General features: G+C 38.9%; 1 protein-coding gene across 5 annotated transcripts in view; it reads left to right on the top strand.

Annotated features, from left to right (window-relative positions):
- Nucleotides 1-15,370, top strand: part of ube4b (ubiquitination factor E4B, UFD2 homolog (S. cerevisiae)) — a 96,695-nt gene that overhangs the window by 56,298 nt on the left and 25,027 nt on the right. For all 5 annotated transcript variants that reach the window (XM_072245336.1, XM_072245339.1, XM_072245340.1 and 2 more), the window contains 6 exons: nucleotides 853-951; nucleotides 2,793-2,906; nucleotides 3,696-3,894; nucleotides 4,681-4,816; nucleotides 12,510-12,609; nucleotides 15,035-15,162. In XM_072245336.1, the coding sequence (XP_072101437.1) occupies nucleotides 853-951; nucleotides 2,793-2,906; nucleotides 3,696-3,894; nucleotides 4,681-4,816; nucleotides 12,510-12,609; nucleotides 15,035-15,162 (776 nt within the window). The remainder of the gene's footprint in view (nucleotides 1-852; nucleotides 952-2,792; nucleotides 2,907-3,695; nucleotides 3,895-4,680; nucleotides 4,817-12,509; nucleotides 12,610-15,034; nucleotides 15,163-15,370) is intronic.

Below are 15,370 nucleotides of genomic sequence, written 5' to 3' on the forward strand. Positions count from 1 at the left end.
GGGCTATGAATGTCAGACTCTACCTTGTGAGTAAACAAACATTTGTTTCTTCTGTCTAACCTTTTTCAAATTGCTTTAAATCTGTGGCTTCTCTACCATTGAGGCAACCAACATACCAAATCTGCATACTGAAGAAAATTAAAATGTTGGTCGCCATTTTGCTGACAAATTGGCTGACCTCTTAACTCATTGTAATGCAGTTTGTGTACAGGAAGTGTGATGGGAGGTTATATTAGTGTGATTTGTGGCCTAAAATTGAAACCGAACTTAAAATCAAAACTGTTATTAAAGATGAAGGAAGTTGGCTATGTTTAATGATTATAGATTTTGTCTTTACTCACTTTCTCAAAATGAGCTTTATTTTTGTGTAGTATATTGTGAAATGTAACGAGATTCTGCAGATGCTGGAACTCCAGAGCAATACACACACAAAATGCTGGAGGAACTCGGGTCAGGCAGCATCTATAGAGGGGAATAAACAGTCTGTGTTTTGGGCCGAGACACTTCATGAAGGAGTCTGATGAAGGGTCTCGGCCTTTAAACGTTAACAGTTTATGGCTGTCCCTAGATGCTGCCTGACCTGAGTTCCTTCAGCATTTTGTGTGTGTTAACTCTAACTTAAAAAAAACTTTTCTCCTTCTGAGATTTGATAAAATGTTCCCTATCTTTCACATGCAACTGAATAATGGAGCTACATTATATAGATCAATATCTTGCCAAATAATTGCTTATTTATAGAATTCATTGATGTTCCTCATTTCTGACCCACAGAGAAGCTGCTAACTCAAGTGTACTTTTAAGTGATCAGTAGCTCAATGCAAATGTCAGCACTTTGCCATCTGTGTTTTTTAGACAAGAGTTGTGGAGAAATATTTTTCTGGACCTACGCTTACGCTTGAAAATACCAGAGTTGTCAGTCAGTCCTTGCAACACCATTTAGAATCGGCCAGAGTAAGTATTTTAAGCTGAAATTGTAATGTCTGAAGAAAACAATACTTTTTTAAAACTGTTTTTGCAAGTGTATTTTTCCCTATTTATGTTACCACACAATGTCACTGTTGCGAAAGCTTGCAATGGCAAGATGTATCATGGTATACGTCTTGCCAGAGGTTGCCAAAGTGAAATTATAAACAACATAGAAACATAGAAAATAGGTACAGGAGTAGGCCATTCGGCCCTTCGAGCCTGCACCGCCATTTATTATGATCATGGCTGATCATCCAACTCAGAACCCTGTACCTGCCTTCCCTCCATACCCCCTGACCTCCGTAGCCACAAGGGCCATATCTAACTCCCTCTTAAATATAGCCAATGAACTGGCCTCAACTGTTTCCTGTGGCAGAGAATTCCACAGATTCACCACTCTCTGTGTGAAGAAGTTTTTCCTAATCTCGGTCCTAAAAGGCTTCCCCTCTATCCTCAAACTGTGACCCCTCGTTCTGGACTTCCCCAACATCGGGAACAATCTTCCTGCATCTAGCCTGTCCAATCCCTTTAGGATCTTATACGTTTCAATCAGATCCCCCCTCAATCTTCTAAATTCCAACGAGTACAAGCCCAGTTCATCCAGTCTTTCTTCATATGAAAGTCCTGCCATTCCAGGAATCAATCTGGTGAACCTTCTCTGTACTCCCTCTATGGCAAGGATGTCTTTCCTCAGATTAGGGGACCAAAACTGCACACAATACTCCAGGTGTGGTCTCACCAAGGCCTTGTACAACTGCAGTAGTACCTCCCTGCTCCTGCAGTCAAATCCTCTCGCTATAAATGCCAGCATACCATTCGCCTTTTTCACCGCCTGCTGTACCTGCATGCCCACTTTCAATGACTGGTGTATAATGACACCCAGGTCTTGTTGCACCTCCCCTTTTCCTAATCGGCCACCATTCAGATAATAATCTGTTTTCCTATTTTTGCCACCAAAGTGGATAACTTCACATTTATCCACATTAAATTGCATCTGCCATGAATTTGCCCACTCACCCAACCTATCCAAGTCACATCAAACTGCCTTAGGGACATCGGCTCTGGATTTCTTCCTTGGGGTTTACTCCATGGATGGGTATAGCCGCAAGACAGCAGAGGTTTAAAATCAGAGTTTTCCTTCTCCTACGTGGGCTACCGTCCAATGCTGATGAGCCCCACTTGTCGAAGCAACTGGTTTTGAGGTGCCAGTGGTCCGTGTTTGCCCCTTCTCTTGTCAGTAGATACAGTTCCGCTGGGCCCAGTAGCTAAGCCACACGTGAAGGCCAAGAGTTGGATTTGGTTGTCAGAGGCTGTTAGAGTCACATGCCATTTTAGAGTACTTTATAGGTAGTGGGAGCTTATCCCTACTACCACCTCTGGCTATGACAACTTTGGGAACCTCAGCAGAGCAACACAGCAACAACAACACAAAATAGCAGGAGATCATAAACACAAGACTCTGCAGATGCTGGAAATCCAGAGCAACACACAAAATTACTCAGCAGTTCAGACAGCATCGATGGAAAAGAGTAAACAGTCGAGATTTTGGGCCGAGTCCTGAAGAAGTCCTTTTCCATTGATGCTACCTATAATATAAGTATTGAAAATGCCATTTAAAGTTCCATTGTTCTTCTCACTGATGTAGAATAACTCCTCTCCTTTGCTCGGTGACGTATACAATGGAATTGTATAGACTTGAGCAGGTCTGAAACATGCTGAGACGTTTCCAAAGTTGGGCCTCTGTATTGGTATCATTTTAACCGCAGGTCAGTAGTGAGTTGAACGGTAATCTTGCGGATTTTAAAGCCAAGACTTTTGTTTTGCAGACTGACCTTTTCAAAATTCTGCACAACATATTACTCAATGGTGAGACCAGAGAGAGTGCATTGAATTACATGGCAGCAGTGGTAAATCGCAATATGAAGAAAGCGCAAATGCAAGTAAGTGCAGGGTTAGTTTCATGGTGGATATCTGCAACACATGTCAGGTTATCTCAGTGGTGCTGCTTTGAAATGGAACTAAAATGAAAACTTTTCGTGATGCGCATTATTAATATGATCCCCTCCATCTCCAGGTTTTGAACTTTGACTGTTGTTGTTATTTCCTGAAATTTTCCAGCTGTCAAATATTGTTGTAGGATATGAGCTCCAGTAGAAATTTTTGCACTTTATTTTGTGTTTTACAGAGTTGGCTTTCAATCATTTGGGCACTGTCACATTTAAGACAATAAAAGATAGGCAGAGAATTAGGCCATTTGGCCCATCAAGTCTGCTCTGCCAATCCATCATAGCTGATTTGTCCCCCTGAATCCCCTTCTCCTGCCTTCTCACTGTGTCATTTGACATCCTTACTAATCAAGAACCTATCAACCTCCACTTTAAATATATCCAATGACTTGGTCTTCTCAGCCATCTGTGGTAATGAATTCTATATTCGCCACCCCCTGGCTAAAGAAATTCCTCCTCATCTCTGTTCTAAAGGGACGTCCTTCTATTCTAAAAATTCTATTCATAAAAATCTATTTTTATTTTATGGATTTCACCTTGTGTTGTTTGTGGTAGGCATCCACATCCATGAATAGATAGAAATGGAAGTACAAAATTTAATCTGTAATAAATGGAGGATGTTAAAGAAACTGCTACCTTTGCAGCTGCCACAGAATAATTTTATTGTTTTGTAGAACATTTATGGGTCAAAATGTTAATAAAATTAAAATCTATTTCTTGCAGACAGATGACCGAATGGTATCGACGGATGGATTCATGCTGAATTTTCTGTGGGTGCTCCAGCAACTGAGCACAAAGATAAAGTTAGAGACTGTAGATCCAATGTATATTTTCCACCCAAAGTGTCGCATCAATATTCTTGCAGATGAGACTCGCGTGAAAGCGTCCATGGAAGACATTAAAAGCTGGCTTGCAGAGCTTAGTAAGTAAATATGAAGTGTTAAAGATGTATCAAAACTGCTTGAAAATAATCTTTATACAAAAATTGTGTATTCATTACACTAGAAGTATGTACCTTTTCTACAATGTCCTCTACAGAGTGAGTTTAAAGTGGGGTATGGTGTATGTCTGGGCTTACAGTAGTTAATGGTGGGGCGTGATAAGGGAGGAGGCATGGTGGCAAAGCAGTTAGCACAATGCTGTACAGCACTGATTAGGGTTCAATGACAGCCACTGTTTCTAAGGCCTTTGTACATTTTCCCCGTGACCACGTGGATTTCCGCTGGGTGCTCCAGTTTCCTCCCACATTCCAAAGTCCTGTGTGCTAGGGTTAGTAATTTGTGGGCATGCTATGTTGCTGCAGGAAGCAAGGTAATACTTGTGGCCTGTCCCCTGCATATGCTCAGACTGTGATGCAGACAACGCATTTCACTATGTTTTGATGTACATGTGACAAATAAAGCTAATCTTTAATTGTACATCAAACAACAGTAAAATTGCTCAGTACCAAGTACCACCTTCCTTCCTGACCCCAGGATAGTTCTCCAGACTTCACCTATCAGACAGAAGGTGCAGCAACCTCTCTCAATAAAACTGAATAATTTCAAAAGAAAATAACAGTGACTGAAGGCTGCTTTAAATGATATAAGATGAATCTGTCACTTGATTTATCTGTATTGACAGTTCCAATAGCATGGTTACGTGTAGTATTCCTTTAATATTTACAAGGTTTCTGCTGACTTTTAGAAAACTTCTTTTCATCTGACAGATGATCAGTCTAAGTTTGCTGAGCCGAAGTTCCCAACAGAATGCTTTTTCCTGACGCTACATGCACATCATCTTGCTATCCTGCCGAGCTGCCGACGTTACATACGAAGACTACGAGCTATTCGAGATCTCAACAGGTAGGAATAAACATCAAGAGGCAATTTGCAATCTTTGCTTTTTGCTTGGCATCCAACTAAGTGACTTGAAACTGTAGGCATGTTGTAATGGAGAAGCATTTGTCATGCAACTTCACTAACAGCTATCTGACAATGGCTACCTATTCTATTTATACATTGTTGATTGCAGAAGAAATGTTCCCAGAAAGTGAGCAAGCCTTCCTCTATTAAGCCAAAATGTCTTGTGCAATATATGAGGGAATTTCATTTATCGTCTTGTTTGTGTGATACTGTTAGCAATATTGCAGCGTTGTCATTACTTTATAGGAGAATCGACCTAGGCTTTTCTGCATGAGTCTCTGTAATAGGTTATACTACAGATACCCTGACTGTAAAGACAAGGTTGCTACTGAAGCCGTTGCTGCCAGTTTTCAGTGGTACAATATCTTGTTTTCAAATTGTCTACCTTGAAATTTCAACATGACAAGTCTTTATCTAGAAAGGTACAGTGGGGTGAGTTTGCACTGTGAGGACGATGCAATAAACATGTGCAGCTTATCTGAATTTATTTTCTTTTTTTTAAATTTTATTTTTATTTGGATAAGGAATTCACAAATATGTACTTTTTTCACACATATAACCTTTTCCATTTTTTTATATGTATAAAACTACAATTATTTATACATTCTTAAGTACACATTGAGATGATATAAAAGGAAAATAAACATTTAAATAGATAATTATGTACTGTGGTAAATCTAACCTATTAGGCTAAGTAATGGAATTAGTTGTTAAGAAAAATGGTAATAATAGTTTCCATATAACCCTTCTGGACCATTTCCACTGGTCCAAAATGTTGTATATAAGCCTATGTATCAACCATTGTAGGTGTTTATATCCTAATTTGTTCATGCTTGCTCCTGCCTGCAGACATAATTATCTAATCCCTATGTACTTATTTACTTAATTTTTTCATTTTTTTATCCCTTTCCCAAATCTTTCCCTTTACTTGTGTTAATTCTCTATTTTCCAAAAGAAAACAAAAAAAACAAACATTTAGACTAGGGGTGCTTACGTTAGCAATATTACTGTGTTGATGAGAAGAACAGTATAAATCATTAGGAGAGTCATCTAAAGTCTGCTCGCATTGGGGTTATATATTCAATCCATTTATTCCAGATTTGATCAAATTTTTCTTTTTGAGTTCTCAGGGAGTAAGTCAACTTTTCCATTTTAAATATTTCCAAGATAATTTCGTACCAATCTTCTGATGTAGGTGGTATTGGATTTAGCCATTTTCTAGTGATTGATTTCTTACTTGCCGCTAAGAGGGCCTGCAGCAACTTTATATCTTCCTTCTGTTCAAGAAACAATACATGCCCCAAATACAGCGTCTCAAAGTTCAGAGGTATCTGGGACATAAGTACCTTAACTAATGTTCTATGAATACCTTCCCAAAATAGACTTAATTTAGGGCAATCCCAAAAAATATGAAAATGATTTGCCTCCTTGGAGCTGCACCTTCTCTAACACATCACATTTGTATCTTTATATTTTTCCTGATATGGGGTCTTGAAGTATCTTACAATGTTTTTCCAACAATGTTCTCTCCAAGGCAAAGAATTAGTCTAGGACCATTGAAAGCTGCAGATTTTCTCCCAAGCCTCCTCTGAAAGTACCAACCCCGCTTCTTTCTCCCACTTCTCTTTAATATACAGTGTATTTACATTTTTAGCATGGGAGAGTGCATTATATAATCGAGAAACTGATTTACTAGGTATTGAACTGCAAGCCGAATTCAGAATCTTGAAAAATTCTAATTCTACTGTTGGTAGGTCTGTATATCTACAACTCTGGTTAACATAGTTTCGTACTTGAAGGTACCTAAAAAAGTCATTATGTTCTAGGCCATGTTTGTCCTGCAGGATTTGGAAACTTTGTAATACTCTGTTATCTATAAATGAGAAGTAGGTTGTAAGACCTTTCTTTATCCATAGCTCAAATCTTTTATCTCCTCTGTTGGGAAGGAATTCGGTATCATATGCACACCATCTAAAGAGTTTTAACATGTTATTAATTCCACATGAATTAACCACATTCTGCCATACTTTTAATGTAAGATTTATCCAAGCGTTTTTAAATTTTTCCAACTGGGCCATCAATCCTTTGTCAGCTATTGAGGCCTGAAGAGGAAAACTGTCAACTAATCCAAATTCTATTTCCTTCCATCTAGCCTTATATTCCCTATTACACCAATATAACAGAGGGGTCATCTGTGAGGCATAAAAATAATTTCTCAGGCAAGGAAGAACCATACCTCCTCCTTCCTTCCCTAACTGTAAGGTGTTATATCGAATTCTAGGTTTCTTTCCTTGCCAAATGAAGCCGGAAATCCATTTGTCCCATTCCCTGAATTGATTATCATCCACCTCCACCGGTAAAGTACGGAAAAGATACAATAACCGAGGAAGAATATTCATTTTCATAGTACTTATCCTTGAATTTAAACTTAAAAAGGGGATAAGATTCTATCTATGCATATCTGCTTTTATCTCTGAGATTAATGGCCCATAATTTACCTGTGACAGTGTTGAAAGATCCTTCGGCAGGGTTATTCCTAAATATTTTAATGATTTAGCTTCCCACTTAAGATCATATGTATCCTGCAATTTTTTGGATGGTGTATAATTTAGGGACATACCTGCATTTTCTTTACATTTATTTTATAACCTGACATTTCCCCAAAGTCATCCAACAGTGTAATCAATCCTATAAATGATTTTTCTGGTTCACTCAGATAGACCAAAACATCATCTGCGAATAACGACACTTTCTGTTCAATCGCTGCCACCTTGATACCTCTTACGATTTCGCTCTGTCTTATTAGTTGGGCAAGCGGTTCAATATATAGCGCAAAAAGGAGAGGAGAAATTGGGCATCCCTGTCTAGTGCCTCTCTCTAAGATGAAGGAGTCAGAGAGGTCCCCATTTATCTTAATTCGGGCTGTAGGGCTGTCATATAGAGTCTGAATTACTTTAATAAACTTTTCTTGAAAGCCTTTTCTTGAAAGCAGAATCTTCCTAACACTCTGTATAGGAATGCCCAACTAACTGAATCAAAAGCTTTCTCAGCGTCCAATCCTACTACCATTGTCTCTGTCTCGTTCTTATTAACCTATTCTAATATGTGCAGAGTTCTTCTTATGTTGTCCTGTGTTTGTCTTTGTTGAATAAATCCAGTCTGGTCTAAATGGATTAGGCCAGGTAAAAGCTTTTCCAATCTGCGCGCTAATATAGATGTAAATAGTTTGTAATCTAAATTAAGAACACTAATTGGCCGATAATTGCCACATTCTAGTTTATCTTTACCCTCTTTAGGAATAACTGAAATAATCGCTTCTCTCCAGGAAGGTGGAGTTTCTCCTCTCTGCAAGATCCAATTAGAGGTGTTAAGTAGTAACGGGGCTAACTGTGTCTTCAGGGACTTGTACCACTCTGAGGTAAACCCATCAGAACCCGGGGACTTTTCAGCCTTTAACCTAGAGATGGCCACGTTCAGTTCTTTGACAGTTACTGGTTCTAATAAACTTTCATTTTGTAAATCTGTAAGTTTAGGTAGATCTAAAATATTCAATACACTGTCTATATAGGGCTCATTGGGGGCCTGGGGTTGGGAGTACAGCTGTCGATAATATGTTTCAAAACTCTCTTGAATTTTCCCTATTGTACTCTCCACAAGCTTTGTCTTTGGATTCTTTATTTTATGAATTGTATTGTCTGCTTGTTGTTTTCGTAATTTATATGCTAATAATCTAGCTGATTTACCTCCTACTTCATAATTCTTTTGTCTCAGGTAAAGAAAATTTCTTTGAGTTTCCAATGTATAAATATCGTCAATTTCACTTTGCAATTTCCTAATTTCCTGTTTTTGATTTGAATTACTTTTGTTGCTATCTACAACTTGAAGTTGTTTTAATTTTCCTTGAAGGTCTGCTAATTTTTATGCATTGATTTTTTTCATGTGAGTGGTAATGGAAATAATTTTCCCTCTCAGTACAACTTTCAATGTATCCCATAAGATCACTGGTGATGTTTCTCCCGTGTCATTAAGGTCTAGATATTCTTTGATTTCTCCCCTTAATCTCTCCATTACTTTCGGGTTATTGAGTATATGTGAGTTTAGCCTCCATAGTGTTTTCCTCATTTTCCTTTCCAGGATTAGAGACATAGAGACTGGGCTATGATCCGACAGATCAATTGTTGCAATATTAGTTTTTTATCCTGAGTCTATCTGTATTAAAGATAAAGAAATAGTCTATCCTTGAATAGGCTGAATGAGGGAAAGAATAATATGTATAATCTTTACTAGTAGGGTGTAATTCCCTCCAGACATCTATAATTCCCAACTCCTCCATCAATGAATTCACTTTCCGAGTCAGAGGTTTATTCTGAGTAACTATTCTTGAAGAATCTAATATAGGATTTAATCTAATATTAAAATCCCCTCCACAAATTACTACCCCTTGAGAACTGACCATTAGGTCAAAAATGTGTCTATAAAATGACCATTCACAACCTGGAGGAGCATAAACATTCAGCAATGTTATTTCTGTAACCTTCTATTCTTCCTGTGATTTTTTACGAACCGTCCTTCTTTATCTCTAGTCTCTGAAATATGTTCATAATTAAGAGTACTTGATATTAAAGTAGCTACCCCTCTTTTGTGACTCAATTTATATGATGAATAAAATACATGCTTAAAGCCCATTCTTTTTAATTTTCCATGTTCAGATTGGCTCATATGTGTTTCCTGGAGGAAAGCTATTTGTGCCCTCTCTTTTTTCAATTTAGTCATAATCTTATTTCTTTTAATTGGATTCAAAACCCCATTAACATTATAGGAAATTATTTTTACCAATTCAGTTTGCATTTTTCTCTAGTAGAAAAAAACGCTCTCCTTTTCTAACCAAACAGTAAGCAATCCCTTCTCAACAGTAAACCAAGACATATAACCACACCCTAGACATTTTTGAATGTGCAACATTTGAAAATTTTTCCCGACTTCCCACAGTGAGGCCTGAGCACCGACCTGCCTCAGTTCAGAGGGATAACCGCTATCTTCACCCTGTGTTAGAGGGCCCTCAGCAGTTTGAATAATCATAGAGAATTTTCTCCTATTTATGTCTCGACCATATTGCTATCATTCAAGTTATTCCGTCTAGTTTATTTTCAGTTACCAGTTTTCATTTTACCTTTAAGTCCGATTTACTCTTTTCAGTCATTTCTCTTAATTAATCTGTGTTCTCTGTACGTTCGCGTCTGAATATTTGCGGCTTTTCCTTGTAGTTTGACACTCTGGTTCGAGTGGAGCGTCCTCGCCCCACTAACTGCCACGACTTCTGCCGAATCCTCTCCAGTAGCGACTCCGGTTGGGTGATAACTTTAATAGGTAGTCCCCGGTCCGCCAGGTCCAATGTTGCCTCCTCCACCGTAGCGTAAGTTTTTGTCCCTTCGTCGTAAAAGACTCTCAGCCGAGCTGGATACAGGGTCTGGAATCTGATGTTGTTTTCTTTCAGGACTCTCCGTGTTTCCGTATATTCCTTCCGTCTGACAAGAATCCCCGGTGCGTAGTCGTGGTCTAAACTGATTTTACAGTTGTTCCACATGAAACCTTTCTTTTGCCATGCCCGTTTAAGCACCTCTTCCTTCGTTCTGTAACTGAGAAATCTGACCAGAATCGATCTGGGCTGGGCGCCTGCTGGAGGCTGTGGTGCCAACGCGTGGTGAGCTCTTTCTATCTGTAGGTCTTTTGCGGCCGGTATATCAAGGTTCTCTCTAAGTAGCTTCTCCACGAAGGGAATCATCAATCTGGGTTTACCTTCAGTTCCTTCGGGAACTCCGTAAATCCTCACATTTTCCCTTCTCGAGCGGCCTTCTTGATCTATTAGTTTCCACTGGAGCTGGTCTTGCAGCTTCAGCATTTCTGCTATCACCTCCTCTGCGTTTTGTAGCTTCTCTTCAATTCCAACAATCCTCGCTTCGGCTTCATCTATCCACGAGTTAGTTTTTACTATTTCTCCTTTAATATCTTCCAGCTGTTTGCTGTTATCTTGTCGGAACTCGCGAATCTCTCCGAGAATCAAGGACAGAGTCACCGATTCCCCCTCATTATCTCCGTCCTGGCTTGCCGTGGGGGAGCTAGGCCCGTCGCCTTTCTGCGTCTCTTTATGTTTATCAGCCTTCGGAGCGGACTTTTTAATCTTGTTCTTAGACATCATCCTTGCCCCTTTATTAATATAGTTATACAATATTAAGTATTTGTCTAAATTCGATTATGGGGCAGTTTACCTTCTTTTTTGTCGAGAGACCTTTTCCTTATGCCGCCATTCCCTTGATGACCCGGAAGTCCCCCCTGAATTTATTTTCATGCCTATTTATTGATTTGTTATGTGCATGATTTTGGAACCAACAAGGCACAGAATTTGGGTAAATTTCATATAAAATTTATGATCATCTTGGTTCTGTGATGACCAGTTTCTTAGCTAGAGTCTGAATGACAAAAATGGATCTTTAAAATATTGACCAAAAAGCTTTGCCATTCCCCATGACCCTCAACCTCCTCAGATAAAATCAGAGCCAGGTGTGCATATTTCGATCAAATGTTAATGGTTCAGTTTCTAAACTATTTCCCATTTAACCACTCTCCGGATTGCTCTGGGACAACTCCCTTTGGCCTTGCACTGTAACTTTCAGTGTTGCCGGTATAATTGATGCAACATTTTCCTTGACTACCTTTCATGCAGAATAACATGAAAGGAGTTACTCAAAGGCTGCTTGCTGGTGAATTCAAATTCTACTCCAGAGATCTGAGCGCAAAAGTTAGCATGACATCCTGTGCCAGATTGAGTGAGCATTGTGATATGCTACTAAGTGAATGAGCTCTGGATACCCAAAGGCCTTGTAATTCCATTGCTATTTACTTTAAAGAGCAAAGCAGTTACATAGTAGCTTTGCCAATATTTATTTTTCAATTGACACCACTAAAATGGATATGGTTGTCGTCACACTACACTCTGTGGTAGATGGCTTTCTGCAAATTGGCTGCCATTTCCTAAGAATGAAATATTGCATTTGCTGTAAAGTGGGCTTGGGTCTCCAGAGGCAATGAAAGACACAATTCTAAATTTTTCATTTAGAACATAGACAATAGAACAGTACAGGCCATTCACCTCACAATGATCTACTCCAAGATCAGTCTCACCCTCCATAACCCTCCATTTTTCTTTCATCCACGTGCCTAAGTAAGAGCTTCTTAAATATTCCTAATGTATCTGCCGCCACCACCATTCTGACAGCAGGCTTCACCTCATCTATTACTGTGGTTAAGGAAAAACACCTATCTCTGACAATTACGTGGTGGAGTGCAGATATGTTTTGACCAAAGGAGGTATAAGATGCTCCTTGCCTCTGCTAGCCTTGGGCAATGTGTAGCACCTTAGCCCCTCCCCCCACCCCCGATCAGGGTCACATGAAGCCACGGGAGCAGGTGGTGGATGGTCATGTGAGCAGCTGGTACATATCAAGTCCTGTGTGACCACTGACGCCAGGCAGACAATCTGAAGAGTATTGATAATGACTGGGGTCACCATTCTTGTAAAGACACTTGATAAGATTTCTTCCTCTTTGTATAAAATTAATCTTAACTTCTCTTGCAGGACTGTTGAAGAACTAAAAAACAGTGAGAGCCAGTGGAAAGACTCTCCATTGGCAAACAGACATAGGGAGATGTTGAAACGATGTAAAACTCAATTGAAGGTATGTAAGATACTGGTGCAAAATTATCACCAAAGGTGCTCTCATAGTTAGATTCTTGAGATTCTAAGCAAGAGTTGTTTCCTCCGGATGCTCTAGTTTCCTCCCACATTCCAAAGACATACTGGTTAGTTGGTTACTAGGTCATTGTAAATTATCCTGTGATTAGGCTGGGATTAAATATGTGGGTAGCTGGCCAGTGCAGCTCAGTGGGCCAGAAGAACCTGTTCTGCAAGGTATCTACAAGCAAATAAATGAAATTTGAATCTACCTTGCCAACCAGGAAACCTAACGTGATTATATCTGATTATTAAGACAAGTTAAATCAGTAATGGTGATAGCAAATCTATAAAAATGTTCACCTATCCAGTTCACTCCCTCCTTTTGGGGATTAAATTTGCCATCTTAGCCTTAGTGACTCTAAAACCACCAACCAGAATCAGTTTTAATATCACGACATATATTGTGAAATTTGTTCTTACGCGACAGCAGTACATTGCAATACATAATAATAAAAGCTGAATTACAATGTATATCTATATTGTCCATTCAGAAATCTGATGACAGAGGAGAAGCTATTCCTTAATCATTGAGTGTGTAACTTCAGGCTTCTGTACCTCCTCTCTGATGCTAGCAATGAAAAGAGGGCATATCCTGGGTGATAGGGGTCCTTAACGATGGATACTGCCTTTTTGAAGCATCACATGGTTGTCTTAACTGCACTTTGAAATGGCCTAACAAATTGTTCTTTGCTCAGGACCACTTGGTGATAATACCCATTCCTATACAATGAACATATTTAATATTATAAATTATTTATAAAGGGAAAGAATGACACCTTTACCCCTCTGTGGGTGGTGAAAACTGTCTTTGCCCACAGCACCCACATCCTTTGAATGAATACATGTTTTTACAACCCACATCATATTTAGAATTAAAAGAAAATTTGCTTACTGATTTCAACTGATGGATTCCTGGACTTTGTGGGGAAATCAGTAAAAATGGCATCTTTTGATAAACTTCAGACAGAGGTTCCCTTCCTGAAATCAGTTACCAATATGTGAGTGCAGAGTAAAAGGTGTTATGAAGAGTCTTGAAAGTCATCGCAACAGCACTGTGAATAAGGTGGATAGAGTATACCATTCATGTTCTGTTAAAGTTCACCAGCTACCTGATCCGAATTTAAAACGTGCCATTGTAGTCACAAGCTGAAATGCTTCATGTTAATTCAAGATCCAAGATTGTTTATTGTCATTTTTCAGTGCACAAGTGTAAAGGAGAGCGAAATAACTGTTACTTCAGATCCAATGCAGCATAAAAAAACACTAAGCATCAAAAACCCTATAAATAATCATATAAAACACTGTGCAAGCAACTGAGTGTGGCTATATTTGCATAAGACAATGTATACAAAGACAATGTACATAAGGTGACACTAGGTTCAGAGGTATTTGAACATAAGGTGACTCTGACAGAAATTGACGAAGTGATTAAGTGACTTGGCAAGGGGAGCTCTTCTAGGTAGCAGCAGGGCTTGCGAAAACCCAGTAGGACAAGTGTCGGTGTAGATATGAGGTGTGGATCAGTGTCGGTATGAGTTGTGGTGTGTAAGCATAAAGTGGCAGTGCATGGGTAGGCAGTATCTGAAATGTGGTATTTGGTTTGTTCATTCAATCTGCTCATATTACTCAACATACTGATGTCAAAATCAACATTACTGTTCCTATACGATTTGCTGAAAATGCTGCTATTCTTGATCTTGTATAATTGAGTACCTTTGCCAGACTGATTGCAGCAACTTCATGAGAGTGAACAGGAATTGACATTAACTTCTAGCCTTTGACACCCACATCCCCTGAATAAAAAGTAAAGAATTTTAGACTGTAAAATATCTTGACAGTGTTGCGTGACCTTACAGAATGTCTTGAAACCATAGGTGGTGCATAAATGCTTGTCAGTTAGTGCGTTGGTACCTTTATGATGCCTATGCCATTCTGTGCATTAAATCACAATACCTGATTTCATAGATCCTAGCTTTTCTTTTTGATCTTTGTAGGAAATGAGGATACGAAAAAATCATATTAATTGCCAGTGAAATTATGGTTTGAAAGCAACTTAATGCCTACATCCCTAGTGTGTGCATAGTTATGTAAAAGTCGGCTTTGTATAAGTGCTGCATTATTAAATTGTATGCAAGCTCTAAGTTTTTGGGTTGTTTTCTTTTATTGATTTATCCAGATTGTCTGGCTGAACTCCCTCGAGAGATGTATATATTTTTAAAGTATTTTGCTATATGTTCAACATAAATAGGTTGATGATAGGTTAGGTCATAAAAGTAAAAGAACATTGTGTGTAATATAAAGACAGCCCTAACCTAGCAAGTTGGAATATTTTCCTTTTTGAACAAGATTTTGTCTTTTGTCTATAGAAACTGGTGCGGAGTAAGGCTTGTGCTGACGCAGGTTTGTTAGATGAGAATCTGTTGAGGAGATGCCTCCAGTTTTATGGCACATTAATTCAACTGATCTTTCGCCTGATTGATTCACGCTACCCAGAGTAAGTATTCCACAGAAGGAAATGTCAACTCTTCATTCCTCTCCATACATCTGGTCTGACTGCTGAGTTCTTCCAGCATTTGTGTTGTTGGGCAGTGTTAAGGTCCTTCTAATAGGTGGGATGTGGTTAAATTCATAAAGTTGTACTCAACTTGTTCAACCTTGAGCTGTTGCCAGGAAACATGTGAAATTGAGACTCAAGTTGTATA

This window comes from Mobula birostris, chromosome 27, assembly GCF_030028105.1.
Source record: "Mobula birostris isolate sMobBir1 chromosome 27, sMobBir1.hap1, whole genome shotgun sequence".
NCBI classification, from domain to species: Eukaryota; Metazoa; Chordata; class Chondrichthyes; order Myliobatiformes; family Myliobatidae; genus Mobula; species Mobula birostris.